The sequence below is a fragment of the Trachypithecus francoisi genome, unplaced genomic scaffold (assembly GCF_009764315.1).
Source record: "Trachypithecus francoisi isolate TF-2019V2 unplaced genomic scaffold, Tfra_2.0 Lachesis_group1, whole genome shotgun sequence".
NCBI classification, from domain to species: domain Eukaryota; kingdom Metazoa; phylum Chordata; class Mammalia; order Primates; family Cercopithecidae; genus Trachypithecus; species Trachypithecus francoisi.
In genome coordinates, this window is record NW_022681454.1 from 48,399,300 (window position 1) to 48,418,342 (window position 19,043).

Consider the following 19,043-nt stretch of genomic DNA (forward strand, 5'->3'; position numbering starts at 1 on the left):
AGGTTGAAAGCTAATCTTAAGAAAACCAGCCTTTTAATATGAAAATGAGTCATTTCTTTAGACAGAGCATAACCTGATAAATTTATATCGAGTTCTTAATACATAGTCTCAATTATTTTAAATTATATCTTAGCTTATGATTTCAGTAAACCCTACTGAATGTACAGAACCTACTTACGTAACTGCCCCATCAATGAAAAGTCTGCACAATACATTAAAGACAATCTTAAAATGATTCCAATTACTTACACACACACATATACACACAGAGACACACACACACAGACACACCCACACCCTTGGTAAAAAGGCATAAAGCTGTCAAGGGAATACAATTTATCTTGACAAACCCCATCAACTGTAAAAGATTTTAATTAATGAGTTTAAAATGAGTGTAGGAAAAATATGGTCACTTTTTCTAAATCTTAAGCTTTTTCTCCATTCCAACTAATTTTTAAGTAATAAGTTTTATGATTTTTACCTAACAAAAATGCATTCTGAATATGCAAGCCACTGCCATAGAGCAATTAACTTCTACAATCTGGAAACCCACTCCTACATAGGAGCAAAGGAGAAAATCTACCTACCTTTCACCTAGAAAAACATGCATTTCTTCACATCAGTTACTAACAGGCAAAGTTTTGTATTTTTTGGCATTCTATGTAAATAATATCTTAATAAATATTATATTTAAAGTCTACCTTTTGTGAAAAGTCACATTAGGATTTATTAACACCTGAAAATGTAATTCATTGTTTGGGTCTTTTATGGGAACTTCCTATATTTGGAACCTGAATAAGAATGGTATCCAGTTGTTAATGAAGCATTTTGTCTTTAGATGTCAAATAGTAAGCAAAACTCAGTAAGATAGTTTAATGGAATAGGAACAACAAACAGTGTATTTTAGTAGAAATCTGCAAGACATTGTCCAATGTTAAAGAGCTATAAAAGTGCTAAGACCTAATTATAAAGCAGCATAATTCTGTTGCCTTACCATATCATGCCTTCAAACAGATTTTGGATGACAAGGTGTGACTGAGTGACAGTTATCAGTAAAGTGACATGAGTCCATGCGAACTGTTAATAGCCCAACAATACAAAAATTAGTGAACATAACTGATCAGTGCAGCTGAAGAAGCAACAGCGATTTTGAAACACAAATTTCTACCATGACTTTTGGTCAAAATGCATACGTTAGAGTCATATAAAATAAACACCGTTAGTAAATTATGTTCCTTTTGTTGCCTACTGGAACCTTAAAATAATGAAAACATTTAACAAAGTAACCTTAATTTACACACAAATAGAATTCTAATAATAGATATAGTACTAAATTTTAAAACATATAAAACATAAACTATTATCTTGAATCATTAGATTTAAGTGATAATGAGAGATTTCTGTTGTTTTAGATTTAAAGGGGAGCATTTTACTCTGGCTGCATCCTGTGGTTATAAAAAACTGCTAAAAATTCCTTTTCTTTCAGAGTTTATTATGGTAACTTTTTCCCATAAAGAGTTATTTCCAACTTCAAACTGTTCAAACCAGCAGGGTTCAACTGCCCTTAAACTCTACCTTTCATACTTGAAGGGTGATCGCGACAGGTCTGTTCAATGACAGTATTCAATTTCAAATTTTTAAAGACCTTTGTGTTTTACCAATTCTATCTAGCCTGAAAGATGGCCACTTTTAACGTAATCAATCAATATGGGTAGAATATAAACAAAAGCAGCCAAGGTTTCCATGTATTAGTCTTATAATTTTGATTGAAATTCATAAAATTACTTTTAAAAATTCTTAAGAGTTTGATTTATTCTCCCCGGACCCCCACCCTTGAGACAGGGTCTCACTCTGTCACCCAGGCTGGCGTGCAGTGGTGTGATCACAGCTCACTGCAGCCTTGACCTCCCAGGTTCAAGTGATCCTCCTGCCTCAGCCTCCCCAGTAGCTGGGACTACAGGTGCGTGCCACCATGCCCGTCTGATTTTCATATTTTTTGTAGAAATGGGGTTTTGCCATGTTGCCCAGACTGGTCTCAAACTCCTGGGCTCAAGGCATCTCCCAAAGTGTTGGGATTACAGGCATGAGCCATCAGTGCTTGGCCTTTTGATTTATTCTTAATAAACCTGTTTCCCATTTAAGCAACCATATTATATTGGTTGCTTTATTTTATTCGATTTTTATCTGCTTAAAAGATCCAATTCTCTTTTACCCTGATTGCTTAAAAATGTATAATTAATTTTTTTGCAACAGATGCCATTTATATTTTCACTGGATATTCTATTACTTTTACTTGTCTTGTTTCTACATAAAATTCACTCAGAATTTTAGTCTTCATGCTCAGATCCCCTGAAATAAGAACTATAAGAAACACAATTTCCCAGCAATTATGTTCAGCAGAATGTCTTAATGGAGAAAAGCTAAGCATAAAGAACAGAAAATATATTCCAAGTCCAAAATAAGCCTCACTATTACATGAATTTACAGCTCTGAATACTACATTGCACAGTGTTACTAGCTACAGTTTAAGAAAATAAGAAAAGTTCATATGTAAAGTGATACATTTCTTAAGACAGGCTTTGGTACACTGAACAAAATATCTTATGCCAAAAAGAAGTACAAAATTCTATGACTAACCACGACCACCAAGACTATACATGCTCTGCTGCTTTTATGCTCACGCCAAGCGCAAGTAAACATAGTTACTTTCATAGAACAATATGATAGATGCTTCCCAGACTTAGTAACTGTCCAGGAGTAAGAAATTCTTCAAATTTCCACGTATTTAAGGAACCCAAAAACTTTAATTTTACACCATTTGAAAATATTCAAAGAAAAAGTTTTCAGTAAACTTTGAAAACAGTTAAAATTTTAAAATCCTCACAAACTTCTCAACTTTAATAGTTTACATTTAATGGTCATCTGAAATCCAAACATCCCTCACATTCATGCAAAACAACAGCTAGTAGATTAGACTGTATCTTCTCACTACAGAAAAAAAAAGTTAAGGGTTTTTATCACAGATAAGGACTAAGGAATAATAGTTAATACACACCATATAAAACTGCAGACGATAATGTTTCTTCACCAAACTCAGTACAAACATGCAGAAACCTGTTCAAGAACAAAAAACACGTGCTCGTAGTACAATTTGGTACAAAAGGTTAAGATTCCCTGAGCCCAAATAAACCAATGTCCTATATCACAGCTACGCATATTTTAGCCACTTACTCAGATGCCATCTCTCCTACTATCTTATATTAAGCATTTTAAGTAAGTTTCTTGAGGGAAACAATCTTGTACTCTCCAAAGTGCCTAATATATATTCTGTGGCACAAATTCAGTAAACATCCTCTGCATTAATTTAATTAATTAGTCCCTTGTTAATATGTGGGCATGGAAAACAGATCTTAAATTTAAATTAAATAGTATTTATTTGCTATAACAATGCATCAAGTATATGTACAGAATGTTTTCAATCTCTACATAATAGAAAAATGAATAATAACTATTATAGCAGCTGAAGTCTGTTGAATGCTTACTATTTCTGGGCTCTTATCTAAGCATTTAATCATTAATGATAATTAATCCTTTATTATCAATCCTTTCAAAATCCCTATAACATACTCATTATTAGCTCCATTTTACAGATGAGGAAAAATGCAAAAAAGGCTTTATTAATTTACTGAAGATCACAGGGCTAGAAAATAAACACTCAAATACTATTGACCCCTAAGAGTCACGTGGTTCCATAAACCAAAATCAGCAAAATTCAGGTTAAGAGCAATTTGCAATTTCTCAAAAGCATACAATAATTATAGTAAAATGTAATATTCTTAATAATGTAAAGATTTACAAACAGTATTTGTATTTATGTTTACATTTTACAAATTTATTACAATGAAAATTTATTAAATTCTAACCAATTAAGTGAAATCTAATAATCACACACTAAAATAATGGGAGGCAATATGAATCACTTCTTGCCAAAAATACCAGTAAACTTCTAAAGATAGGTTTACTTTACAGAGGTGGATATCAAAAAATACATAAACCAAATTTAATTTCAGGTAAACGGCTATGTATGCATTCTATTCTGCAACATCTCTTTTTTTCTTTTTTGAGTCAAGGTATCGCTTTGTGGCCCAGCCTGGAGTGCAATGGCACAACTACAGCTCACTGCAGCCTTGAACTCCTGGCCTCAAGTGATCCTCCCACCTTGGCCTCCCAAAGTATCAAGATTACAGGTGTGAGCCACTGTACCCAGCCTCTGCAGTATCTTTAAAGAGTGAATTCTCCAAGAGAGAAACTGAATTTTCAGTTGATCAATTCTACATAAAATAAATACTAGACTTTGTACATCCAAGTTATACTTACCAAGGCAATTCTACCAGTAGAGTAAACAAGGGTACTACTACTCTTACCAAGCAAAGAATCCAACAGCAGCTGCCTTTCGCTACTTTCGATGATCAATTTGAAATGTCAAAGCAGAAAGGACCATGACAAAATGAAGAGAACGAATACTGAGCCCAATCCTATCTCACTTCCTATTTGTCATCTATGAGGTAATCCAACTAACTGGCCTGCACAAGCAATATGGACACATTTTCTGAGTGGAGGCACAAATGAAAGCCAATATGTCACTTTATTGACAGAAAGAAGGAAAGAGGGAAAGAATGAGAGAGAGAGATACTAAAACATGAAATTAATGGCATCAAAATTCCCAATTGTATAAAAGATTCCTTTAAAAATTCCTGCTTTTGAGTTGTTCTTCCACAGCAGATAAACTTATCTTGAAGCTCAAGTAATGACTTCTATGCTATTTTGTGCCACTGATCTATAGTTAAAGGTGAACGTGGACTGGACTCGGTTCAAAGGCCAATGGGTAAGGGCAAAGCAGAGACACAAGACAGAAACAGTGTTTTCTGTCCAAACAGACCCCTTGACTCTCCCAGCACAGCCTTGGGAACTTCCCAATATCATTAACTATAAATTATCTATTCACAAATACTACTCCAAAATATATGATTTTCTCTTTCTTGAAATTATAACACCATTCACCCTTACTTACATTTCTTCAAACACAATTACTGGTAGAATCATTTAACATTTTCTTAATGGACATTTTATCCAGGACAACTCTGGCAACTCACATTTACCTGATCCAGTTTCGCCTATGTGATAGAATTGTGTGACTCCTAGATGCACTAAGATAATACAGTTCTCTGACTTGGAGGAAGGGGGAGGTATATACAGTGTTTTCCTAGCATAGCTAAGGCTAACTATAGTCATCTCTCATTATCTCTGGGTGATTGGCTGCAGGATCCCCAAAGGACAAAAATCTATGGATGCTCAAGTCCCTTCTATAAAATGCTATAGTATTTGCATCTAACCTACTTACATCCTCCTGTGTATCTTAAATCATTTCTATATTACTTATAATTCCTAATACAATGTAAATTCTATATAAATAGTTGTTAGACTGTATTTTTCAGGGAATGATGACAAGAAACAAGTCTACACGTGTTCAGTAAAGACACAATTATCCATTGTGTTGCTTTTTTTTTTCCAGAATATTTTCGATCCACAGTTGGTTGACTCCAGGGATGCAAAACCCATGGATATAGGAGGGTCAACTGTATTAATTTTTAAAGAAAAACATTGTAAAAAAGAAACATATGAACTTAATCTTTCTCATTCACAACTGTATGGACATATTAACAGTTTATGTTTCAATACTTAAAAATATATTTATATTTTAATAAATCTGTGGAAAGGATCACTTTTTGTACACTTGGATCCATAGTTTTATTTTTTTTCCCTGATTGTTAACAAAGAATGCTTGCATGACTATTTCTCTTTTTTTTTTTTTTTTTTTTTGGAGACAGAGTCTCGCTCTGTGCCCAGGCTGGAGTGCAGTGGCGCAATCTAGGCTCACTGCAAGCTCCGCCTCCCAGGTTCACGCCATTCTCCTGCCTCAGCCTCCCGAGTAGCCGGGACTAGAGGCACCCACCAGCAGGTCTGGCTAATTTTTTGTATTTTTAGTAGAGACAGAGTTTCACCGTGTTAGCCAGGATGGTCTCGATCTCCTGACCTTATGATCCGCCTGCCTCGGCCTCCCTAAGTGCTGGGATTACAGGTGTGAGCCACTGCGCCCGGCCTGTATATTTCTAAATTAAAATCACAGAATGTGTTATAGTACTATAAATAAAAGTACTGAAAAGGCATCCTAATATATAGTTCTTTATATAAAAGTTATACTTATTATTTATCTACATAGTATTGTGCCTGGTGTTCTTAATACAAAGATACGTATATCTCATTGCCCAGCATCAAAGAGTTCTCCAGCGATTAAGCAGAACCAGTTACCCAACAAACTAAAGAGAGGTATATCCAAAAAGAACAAGAGGCCGGGCGCAGTGGCTCACGCCTGTAATCCCAGCACTTTAGGAGGCCGAGGCAGGTGGACCACAAGGTCAGGAGATCAAGGCCATCCTGGCTAACACTGTGAAACCCCATCTCTACTAAAAAATACAAAACAAAATTAGCCAGGTGTGGTGGCAGGCGCCTGTAGTCCCGGCTACTGGGGAGGCTGAGGCAGGAGAATGGCGTGAACCCAGGAGGCAGAGCTTGCAGTGAGCCGAGATCGCGCCACTGCACTCCAGCCTGGGCAACACAGTGAGACTCTGTCTCAAAAAAAACAAAAACAAAAACAAAAACAAGAGAATCCAGGTGCAGTGTCCTATGCCTATAATCCCAACACCCTGGGAGGCCAAGGAAGGAGGATGGCTTGAGGCCATGAGTTCAAGACCAGCCTGTGCAACACAGCAGGATCCTGTCTCTATGAAATAAAAGTAAAAATTAGCTGGGCCGGACGGCACACACCTGCAGTCCCAGCTACTTGGGAGGCTGAGGCTGGAGGACCACTTGAGCCCAGGAGTTTGAGACTGCAGTGAGCTATGATCAAGCTACTATACTCCATCCAGCCTGGACCACAGAGCAAGTCACCATCTCTTAAAAAATTTATTTAAAAAAGAAAAAGAGGATGAAGATTTTTAAGGGGGTCAGGAAAAGTAAAGGAAAAAACACAAGATACTGAAAAGCCCAATAGATGAGACAGGGGGAATTTCAGAAAAATAGATAAAAAATATTTATTAAGCACCTTTGATATGCCAGAAACAAGATGCAAAAATGAATAAGATAGGCACTGCCATTCAGGAGCTCTTACTCTTGTTGAAGACACCGAAAACAAATGAAAAATAAAGTTGTTTTTTAAATTTACCATTGATGATTAGTCAAAATTTAGTAAATATATAGCCCTTAATTCAAAAAACAGACAGTAGGATGGGCCCAAGATTGAATACTAGAGCTTCCGACTCATCCCCCATCCTTTCACTTGGTTATATTCTTCATTATACTTGCCTAAACCATCAAAACTTTCTAGCATCAAATTAAATAAGCAATGTGTGCCTTTTTTCTAATATCAAATTAAAAAGCATTGTGTGCCTTTACTCAGACACCAGGCTACAACTGAGTTGTTCTGAAAAAGTTTTAAATGAATATGCATTGTAGAGATTACCATACAAACCAATCATCATATTGGTTAAACATTTTTAAAAGTTTTCATCCCAGCACTTTGGGAGGCTGAGACGGGCGGATCACAAGGTCAGGAGATCGAAACCATCCTGGCTAACCTGGTGAAACCCCGTCTCTACTAAAAAATACAAAAAAAAAAAACTAGCCGGGCGAGGTGGCGGGCGCCTGTAGTCCCAGCTATTCGGGAGGCTGAGGCAGGAGAATGGCGTAAAACCCGGGAGGCGGAGCTTGCAGTGAGCTGAGATCCGGCCACTGCACTCCAGCCTGGGCGACAGAGCGAGACTCCGTCTCAAAAAAAAAAAAAAAAATTTTTCTATTAATCTGAATGGTTAGTCTAAGGTTAAGAACCAGTACTAGCATGTATATAGAGTTTAGTAGTCTTTAATTCAGAAATTTTAAGTAGTTTTGGAGATACAGTCTTTTGTGAATTATTTGTGACACTTTTCTAAAGATTTCATTAATATCCTCTGATATAAAAGACACTCAGGATGTTTGGGGAAAATATCTTAATTATGCATTAATTTTGGCTATAACTTAGTTTTGCATGTCCATCGATTTTCTTGAACTGAAAGTGTTACATTCAAGTCATATTATCTCCCTAAGAATTTTAAAGAAATCAAAATAGCTACGCATGCACAAACACAAGCAAAAAATAATTTATTAAACACAATAAGCACATCACTATAGTTGAATAAAGAAATGTAAGGTGATGATATTAAGGGTCAAACACCTTAAGTTTGTTGACATATCACTGCTAACCACGTAATTGCACGACATGAGGGGTCAGAATTGGAGATACCTATATTTTATTTAAATAAAATTCAATGTCAATGAAGTAGTTTGAACTGTCTCTGCTTTTTAAATCTGGTAAGATATACATTTTCTGAAGTCATTTGACCACTATAATACAACTAAAATTTTCACAGGGCCCTTGGAATATTGTTTAACAAAAAGACTTCCAAAGATTTCCACAGCATAATTTGAAAGAAAGGTACAAATATCTCAGTGTTAGCACACTATTTCCATAGTCCTGTTTCAAAGTCTAACTCCATTTGCTGGACTAAGCTCACAAATGTTGCTAAGCACTTCAAGAGTAGCCACTAAGGCCTCAAGACTCAGCAAACAAAACACTGATACTAAGAAAATATCATTAAGAAGCACTGTGTGTCGATGTGCATGTTCTCAGCCTTTTAATCGTTTATCCACCAAATACAGAGTCGGACCCTCAATGCCAGTCCTGCACTGCGCTCTGGGAATTACACAAACAAGAGAGGTACACCATGGGTGCTTTTGGTCTAACCGAGCCATTTTTAGGCCACCCTTAAAATGATAATAGACATCTAGTATTCTAGTATTCTATGCCTGTTTTATACTGGAAGTTACATCATTTAACTGAGTAGCTCCTAGCTTACTATGAGGCTGCATTTTTAAAGTATACCTATAGAGCGGGGCATGGTAATACACGCCTGTAATCCCACCTACCAAAGAATCTGAGGCAGAGGGGTAAGTTGAGTCCAGGAATTCAAGACCAGCCTGGGAAAACAGTGACATCCTATCTCAAAATAACAAACAAAAAGTACATTTGTGTGACTATAATGATGTCAATATCCTGGTGTAATGTACTATAGTTTTGCAAAATACTATTATTGGTGATAACTGAGCAAAGTGTAAAAAGATCTATTATTTCTTACAACTGCATGTGAATATGCAATTATCTCAACAAAGATGTGCATTTTAAGCCAATAACCTGTGATACATAAACAACTTTTCATAGACTGTCATAAAATAGCAGTTGGGTTCTACGATCAGCCTGTGGTATTTTTATTTTCTAACTTATACTCATTTAGTAATAACTACAAACCGGAAGAGTTTAGGTCCTTACTACATTTAGTGTGGATTACAGCAGTAGCTTCCTATCTAGTCTGCCTGATAATGTCTCCCAACCTACTTCATTTAATTACAAATCTGGTTACATCATTTCTTAGCTTAAAATCCTCCAATGTTTTCCCAGATATAAAGTCCAAACCCTTCCTAAGACATACAAATTTTCTCAAGATGTGGCTCCTGCCTACCTTCCCTATCTTCAATGCCTCCATGAACCCAAAACATGCAATCCTTTCTCATTCTCATGCCTGCACAGCTGTTCCTCTGCCTGGAATGGACTTTTCTACTATCCGATACCTGGCAACTGCCTGCTTGCTCTTTCCTTTTCATGAAACCTGTCATCTCTTCTCAAAGGCCCTCCATGGCCTTCCTTCCTCTTCTTCATGCTCCCGCCAGAACTTGTTCACATTTCAGCAATGAACTAGAAGACTCACATCTCACCAGCTTCAAGACCCTGGAAGGCACACAATCGCTTCATTTCCCTTTATATCCTCAACATCATTCACAGTACCTAGCATTTGAAAAACACTCAAATGTTTGCTCAAAGAATGACTTTAATGACTTTCAGTAAGTTTCTGTGATTCTGAGTGTAAAATAAGAAACGGTAAAATATGTCTATGGCAGAAATAAGTATACTGTTAGAAAAATGAAGAAATACCAGGCCAGACATGGTGGCTCATGACCATAACCTCAGCACTTTGGGAGACCAAGGCAGGAGGATCACTTGAGCCCAGGAGTTAGACACCAACCTGAGCAACATAGTGAAACTCCATCTCTACTAAAAACACAAAAATTAGCCAGGTGCAGTAACACATGCCTGTAGCCCTAGTTACTTGGGAGGCTGAGGCATGAGAATCATCTGAACCCAGGAGGCGGAGGTTGCCATGAGCCGAGATGGTGCCACTGCACTCCAGCCTGGGCAACGGAGTGAGACTCTGTTTCAAAAAAAAAATAAGACGAAACACTGATTATATTTTTATAGAAGTAGAGTCCAAAAGTCATACATGAAACAAAGAATTACTAAAAAGGGGCTGGCTGGGAGGCGATAATCAAAGACAAAATATATAAAAAGAAACAACAAAGAAAATGAATTACAGTATTGGTCCACACTCAATTGAGATGTTATTCTCAAGCATAAATTATAGCAAAACCAAAGGGGAAAACAGTAATCACCTTATATGCCGACATTCTACCTCTCAGCTATTGCTGTATATCAATATAGATGTAACTGCAGATGTGGATACAATGATAGATGTAAATGTGCCAATATAAATGCATCTATAAGCTATTAATGTATGAAGTGAAAAATGGTACAGAAGAGATACTCTTACTTGTATAAGAAAAAGGGAAGGGGGATATAAACATAAAAGCTTGAATACTCAGACTATTTCTGGAATAACAGTAGTAAGCCTCCAGATATTGTAAGTAAGGCCCTGAGGTGGAGGAAAGTTTCATCAAATACTCCTTTCTAGTCTAAATTTTTATCATGGGCATATATTTTCATTAAAAAAAACACACACACACTAGTTTAGGCCTCTTGAAACACCTGGCTCCTGGCATGCTCCCCATTCAGAACCCAGGGTGCCTGTCCCATCCCAGCCACATGGAGGGGCCACAGGTCAGTGCCCAAGTCAGCAAGCGGCACGAACTGCAGTCATGAAAAGGAGCCATCTTTGATGTCCACCACACTGAAGACATGAGCACCGGCCTCTGTCTCACGGCAACCACGTGGGAGGTCTGGGGTTAGAACTGCTCAGTTAAGCCCGCTAAGCCGCAGGACTGTGAGCAAAAATAACAAATTGTTTTAAGCCAAGGGAAAAATAAAACTAATTATGGCTTTTTGTTTTTAAATGACAGTTTGTATTCCATCCTGGTGTCCCTGCAAAATAACATTAAAAGAAATTAAGGGGAAGCCCCACGAGAACAGAGAAAACTGAAGAAATGTCAAGGAGAAAAGAAGAAACATGTCTACAAAATTTGGAAGCTAGAAAACAGATAGAAAACTGTTAGTAGACCTGAGAAATTACAGGTGCCTAAACATATTTTCTAGAGAAACTAAGGAGAAAAGGCCTGGTGGAAGGCAAGACTGAGGCCTAGGCTTCTGACCTGGATTATTAAGTAAAAGTCTAACAATAAGTGTGAGCCCTAGCCAAAGCAATCAGCTGTGAGAACAGACCAAAGGTATCTTTAGAAATGCACAAACATAAGACATCTACCTTCTACACATCATTTCATAAGAAACTACAGCAGGCCATGCTTCAGCAAAGTGAGGGTGTTAACCAAGAGACGGAAGACCTGGGATGGAAGAAATGGGCTCAAATCATGAGGACAGCTCAGCAGTGGGCCCAAATGCAGCCAGCTCACACAGGAACAGGAATGCAGAGGTCTCTGGCATAGAAATCTCCAGGAAAAAAAGGCAACTGATATACTATCTGACTTGTGTAAATATCTGAAAACACTGCCAACAGACATGGGGCAAATCTGAAGGAGAAATTAAGGATCTCTACACTGAAATTAGCAAATATGGGAAAGAGAAGGTGAGGCAGTTACTCAGTTCGGGAAAAATAAAAAGTAGTAAAAGAAGGAAATGTAATCATAGATACTATTTGGTTCTACAGGAAGTGATATTTTGAGTACCTACTTAATGCAAACTGTGACTAGAAAAAAACTGAGTATGAAGAAGTGAGGTAGGTTATAACAGGAAGTCAATAGATAATGCCTAAAGTAAACTAAGAAACAGGCCTATTACTTAGAAAAAAGGAAAAAATCTCAAAGCGGTGCGGTGCAGGGTTGCTGTTTACATCATAACTCTTTTGAAATTCAGTTTGAAAACTAATATGCATATATTAATGATATAAATGATTTATGTTTTAATTAACTACAATTGTTCTTTTTTTATTATTATTATTTTGAGATGGAGTCTCGCTCTGTCGCCCAGGCTGGAGTGCAGTGTCATGATTCTTCATGTTGGTCAGGGTGGTCTCAAACTCCTGACCTCAGGTGTTCCGCCCACCTCAGCCTTCCAAAGTGCTGGCATTACAGGTATGAGCCACAGAGTCCAGCCTGGAGTGATTCTTAATAAGCACTTTTTAAACCCACTATAAGGGAATAATTGCTATTTAAGAACATGATGAAAGAAATAGCTTTATACATGAGAAACAATGAAAAAGAGAGGCTGGAATAAAATGTAACCAAAAAATTACGAATTTAAATAACAGAATAAAAATAAACATGGAAAATGTGTTAGCTACATATCAATACAGAATATTCCTTAACTTACCTGCCAGATAGAGGGCAAATGATATAAATCTGTGGTATCGAATGAGGAACTGAAGTTGTTCTTCTCTTTGAACAAATGTAGCAAAATAATCAGCTACAGTCTCTCCATAGAAAAAGTAGTTTACACACAATAGAAAGTACCTGTAATTTAAAAACAATTAGCTTTTCTATATTTGAAGCTTTCCTTCCCGTCAAACTCAACAAAATTATTTTCTACATTCTGATGACACAAAGATCAAAACCAAGTTCAGAAGACCAATTCAAGATATATTTTACCAAAATGGTATTTTCCTGTTTTAAACTTAATTTCAAATTTATTGATTAGCAAAAATTTACCAAATATAATTCATACCTTTATTTAGCTGAAAATATAATGCCAGAGATAATTAGGAAACGATGTAGAAAATACTACCTACACACAATCCTTCACCCTTGGGAGGTGGGAGCAGTGTGTGTGTGTATAAATTTAATACTTTGTGTGTAGTATAATGTGTGTATGTATGTGTATGATTTTAATACTTTGTATGTATGTATAATGTGTGGGTGTATATATTGAGGTATTAAGTTCATAATGAAAATTAACTCCTAACTACTCACAGCTCTAATGCTTTTTAATAGTAGAAGTCCTAAGACAAATCCCTACCTGTCCTCAGGAAGATTAAGAAGGAAAGAAAGAAGAGGTAATTCAACCTGTCTCCCCATTGACCTGCACGCACTGGCATCTCCCCTCTTCTAATGCTCCTAGTGGACTCCAAATGAGCCGGGATTCTTCCTCTGTAAGGCAATCAAGGCCTAATAACCCCAAACTTCAGAAATTAACTTTTCATATTTGAAATAGTTTCAAGCTTACTTACCAACTCAGTGTTCTAAACCATGGTAGATCATAGGAGTGATAGACTCTATAACCTATAGTGATAATTTCATGGAAGCATTTCACTTGGATGCCCAGAACCTGAAACCAAGAAAAAACATTAACATACATTTCTCAATGTTTAGATTTATGCTTAATCATTCAATAAAGTAGTTTGTCATACGTATTTTAAAAATCTTAATCTACCCATTTTTAATTATTCTAAATGTCAGTAAAAAAATGCAATATTCCATATCTCTAAAAATCAAGTGATGCCTCAAAGGGGTGGACAAAATAATGTTTTACTCAAAAAGGCTTGGAAGATCCTTCCCGGGGTGGGGAATGGCACTGGAGTTTAAAGTTTGAGGGATCTGGTTGGCCACAGTTGACTAGGATTTATCCCTCAATACTATTTCATTATTGAGACTGTCCTTCTGAAGATGGAGAATCTTTTTGTCCAACTTGTCCATTATGTTTCTTGAGATACCCTAAGAAAATCATATATGAAAGTTTGCTTGTATATATTTATTTGTAACCATGCATTGTTATACTTGCAAGTAATAAAGATACTGTCAGGACAAACAGTTAAAACACTTTCTACCCAGTCACCCTGGAATGGCCTTTTCATCCTTCCAGCTGTGTCAGCTCTCCCATAGCCAGCTACTCACTGGTCAATCGAAGCTGGGCTACCTTAGCAAAGTATAAGCAACCTTCCACATTTGAAGCCACTTTGGCCAGTCAACTGAGTTTACGCATTTCTGTTTACACAGTGTCCTGACTGCACACCTATTAAATGGGTTTACATTTATAAATCCCTTTTTGATGTTCTATTTTGTAGTCCTTCAAACTGCTGCATTCAGCAACCTGGATGAAGGTAATTTCTCAAGATGTAGCATCATACCCAGTGCTTGACCTATTAATTTCAAGACTCAAAGAGCAAATGGCAAGTCGAATACTTATTATCATAAATTAAGAGGTAAAAATCTTTGCGAATACGGCAGACTAGCTTTTTTGTCTACAGAGCACTCTCCAGGGGCTTGTTTTTATGCTGTCCTTGAGCTAAGAATGGATTTTTATATTTTTAAAGAGTTATTTAAAAATCCAAGATTAATTGACTGAAACATATGCAGCTCCTTAAAGCCTAAAATATTACTATCTGGTCCTTGAACAGAAAAAGCTTACCAAACTCTGTCAGAGGATATATTTTGGGATTTCCTTTTAAGATTTCCACAAGTTAGTTTTCCAAAATCTACCATTCAGGGTATTCTTAAGCTATCTTTTCCCATTATACTGATTACATGTCCAATCACATACTTTAAAAAATAAATGTCTCTTTTCAGCCACATGATAAAGAAATGTATGTGAAACCATAAACAGTACTTTTAGCAAAAAGTCATAAATGTGTTATAAAGACAGGAGGAAATCTAAGTGTCCTTCTTCAAATAACATTTGTATATAATATCAAGTCATTTCTAACAAAAATAAAAAACGGAGACAATGTTTAGTATTAAGATAAAACAGTAAAGCAAAGTTAGTCAGCTCTGAAGGGCTTTTAAAATATCATACTGATGTAATTTCTATGAACTTATTTGCTAGGGTACATCCACTGGCACTATAAATTGTATTTATTTTACTGAGAGGGGAGAATAAAAGTGTTTTTAATAGCACACATTATATTTATATGATCAACTATAGCTTGCAGGGACAATTAATATGGAACTTCTAGGAAAACAGAAAACAAAAGGTTCCAAATAGTACTGTCGAAATTTTCAAACTGTATGTGTATCTTCCAGGACTGGAGGATTACACAGACATTAATACTCCATACCATCAATACTGGTAGCAATGTACACTCAAAGGACTCTGTTGGCCCAATTAATATTTCAAGAACCTTAAAAACAACAGTCAGTATTTAAGCGTCTGCTCTTTACTAGTTATTGAGGACTTATAGAAATAACATAGGGCATCTGTTCACAGAGAGGTACGTCTCTCAGGGAGGAAACACGACTACAGCCCATGTCAAATAGGCAAATGGACGTGTGTAGAGGCAGACACACCTGTGGCAGGGGCAGGGGGTGGGCAACGGCAGAGCTGGAGGAGAAGGATCTGCAGAGTCACCGCCTGTAGAGGGAATGGGGCGTATTAAGGGAACTACTAGGAGGGTGGAGTTGCTGGAAGACAAAGGTGGGGTTAATAAGGAGAGAAAGAGATGAGCCTGGTCCTGGAATCCTAGGAAACAGCAGGAAGCACTGCACCGAGGAGTTGAAAGGACATGACTGGACATGAGAGTTTGGGAGAATAAAGTGGAAAGAATGGACTGGGGAGGTGACAAGAGTAAAGGCAGTCAGGCAGGCAAGATGCCACTTCACTATCCAGCTGAAGTGGCAGAGGAGTAGAGAAGAAGACAGGAGAGAAGTAGAGGGGGCAGAACTGACTAGACCTGGTGAGTGAGGAAACTGAAGGGCTAAGGGAGTAAAGGGAACACAAAATAACACCAAGAAAGGCTTGGAAAAGTAGACAGTACGAAAGAATTATACAAATTGGGTCAATTGTCATATTCAACTAAAATCAGAGTTGAGGAGCCAAGTGGAAAGAGCACTCAGGGCACATAGCACCTGCTCCACGAATTATCCAAAGCCCAGCTGCTGAAACAGCTGGCCATACCCTCAGACCAGTTTTATTTAGTAGCTGCTGAAACAACAATGTGCCATGACTCTAAGACTAGTTTTACCTGCCACCACTGTCACTCATCAATCAGAGCCTGCCAACTCCCCAAAACTTTACTAGTGCCAATGGGCTTTCTTTCAAAACAGTAATGTAGCATTTCTCTCTTTAATAAAACTCCCAAGCTTCTCTCATTAATACAACTCCCAACCTTCTCTTTGTTCTTTAGACATACTAAAGACAACCCTGGTCTGGGTGTATGCTCTGAAGTGCAATTCTGTTTTTTAAAAATATATATATACATTCCCAAATAAAATGCTTTGCATAGAGATTTGCCTGTGTATCGTTATTTAACTTTGACAACAGATTTACTCTGGATGGCTGAGGTATGGACTAGAAGTTCAGATCTGGACATTTTGAGTATGAACTATGGTACCTATGGGTTATCCAAATAAGTGTCTATTTTCACTTTGCAAATATTTTCTAAGAAAATACTCCTGCATATAACGTTAGAGCATATTTATGTTCTAATATGTTCAGGATAGTGTTATTCACAATAAAAAAAAAACAGAACATAACCTGAATGTCTAAAAATAACACAATGATTTGAATAACTTCAAATGATGCACTGAATGAATTCAGATATTCATTCACTTTAAGTGAATAACTGCATGATGAATTACATTCTATCAAGTAGACAATCTAGTAAAGCTAATGATTATAAAGACCACAGAACAACACAAAACTTTTTTTAACAAGTTTGTTTTTTTTAGAGACAGGGTTGTGCCATGTTATCCAGGTTGGACTCAGACTGGAATTTCAGGGCTCAAGTGATCCTCCTACCTCAGCCTCTCGAATAGCTGAGACTACAGGTGTGTGCCACCGCACCTGGCCACAAAATTTTTGATGTGATATTTAGCTTAAAAAGCAGGATGCACAATGTTAGTCACACTATTATTATGACCATGGTTTTAAAAACACAAATTAAGCAAAAAGTGATGAAATAAAATACACCAAATAACACTACTAATTGCATTTTGGTAGTCAACAACAGGGTTGGAATGATTATTTTTAATTATCTATTTTCCAAAGTAATTTGAACACACACAACTCTCATAATGGGAAAAAGTAAACACACCATTTAAAAGTAAATTACATAGCATGAATTAAAACTTAATGACAACAGCTTCCAAGAAGGTAGGGGGGAAAAAAAACCTCTTTCAATATCTTCTATGTGTTCACATCTGTCTTTAAATCAAAACATGCTTTAGTAACTCCATCACTTGGAAAGTACGATTCTAAGCCATGAATACAACAACTTAAAAACGACAAAAGAAGGCCTTTTAAGGAACATGGGTATGCATTCCATATTAAAATAGTACCTGTAATTTCCTAGAAGTTTTGTTTGTTTGTTTTTTGAGACAAAGTCTCATGCTGTCTCCCAGGCTGGAGTGCAGTGGCGCCATCTCGGCTCACTGAAACCTCTGCCTCTTGGGTTCAAGTGATTCTCTTGCCTCGGCCACCTGAGTAGCTAGGACTATAGGTGTGCGCTACCACATCCAGCCAATTTTTTGTATTTTGAATAGAGATTTTGGAAGTGCAAAATTGAGGGTTTCACCATGTTGGCCAGGCTGGTCTTGAACTTCTGACCTCAAGCAATCTGCCCACCTCGTCCTCCCAAAGTGCTGAGATTACAGGCGTGAGCTACCGTGCCTGGCCTCCTAGAAGTTTTTAATGAAACTATATTGAATTAGTCATTTTTGAGTGCTGACATTATAAGGCAACTGCAAGCTAGATACAATGTGTCCTTCTCAAAATATAAATGATCTAGTTAAGAATAGGAATAGAAATAAGGTTTTAAAACACATAAAGTAATATCAGTTGAGTACCAACTATATGTGTGAATCATCCATATCCTCTTAACATAAATATCATACAAACATTATATATATGCATATATGTATATGTAATAAACTTAAATAACCAATAACAGTTCAAACCTACTTTACTTAGATCTTTTTTTTTTTTTTTTTTTTTGAGACGGAGTCTCGCTCTGTAGCCCAGGCTGGAGTGCAGTGGCCGGATCTCAGCTCACTGCAAGCTCCGCCTCCCGGGTTTACGCCATTCTCCTGCCTCAGCCTCCCAAGTAGCTGGGACTACAGGCGCCCGCCAACTCGCCCGGCTAGTTTTTTGTATTTTTTTAGTAGAGACGGGGTTTCACCGTGTTAGCTAGGTTGGTCTCGATCTCCTGACCTCGCAATCCACCCGTCTCGGCCTCCCAAAGTGCTGGGATTACAGGCTTGAGCCACCGCGCCCGGCCACTTAGATCTTTAATATTCTTTTTTGTTTTTTTAAAGACAGGATCTCACTCTGTCGCCCAGGCTGGAGTGCAGTGGCGCGATCTCAGCTCACTGCAACCTCTACCTCCCAGGACCAAGTGATTCTCCTGCCTCAGCCTCCCAAGTAGCTCAGATTATAGGCACATGCCACTACCAGCCGGCTAATTTTTGTATTTTTAATAGAGACGGGGTTTCACCATTTTGGCCAGGCTAGTCTCGAACTTCCGACCTCAAATGATCCACATGCCTTGGCCTCCCAAAGTGCTGGGATTACAGGCATGAGCCACTGCACCTGGCCAGATCTTTAATATTCTTATTTTCTTCTTTAATTAAACTCACCAATTGAAGCAAATAATTTGTAATAAGATCATATTTTCCTTTCATAGTAGAAAAAAATTAAAAAACTCAGGTACTGTAGGCACACTTATGGT

General features: G+C 37.3%; 1 protein-coding gene across 2 annotated transcripts in view; it reads right to left on the bottom strand.

Annotated features, from left to right (window-relative positions):
* Window positions 1-19,043, bottom strand: part of CDS1 (CDP-diacylglycerol synthase 1) — a 66,301-nt gene that overhangs the window by 15,057 nt on the left and 32,201 nt on the right. For both annotated transcript variants that reach the window (XM_033214199.1, XM_033214198.1), the window contains exons 4-7: window positions 13,614-13,711; window positions 12,761-12,900; window positions 3,056-3,114; window positions 995-1,077 (exon numbers count right to left, since the gene is read on the bottom strand). In XM_033214199.1, the coding sequence (XP_033070090.1) occupies window positions 995-1,077; window positions 3,056-3,114; window positions 12,761-12,900; window positions 13,614-13,711 (380 nt within the window). The remainder of the gene's footprint in view (window positions 1-994; window positions 1,078-3,055; window positions 3,115-12,760; window positions 12,901-13,613; window positions 13,712-19,043) is intronic.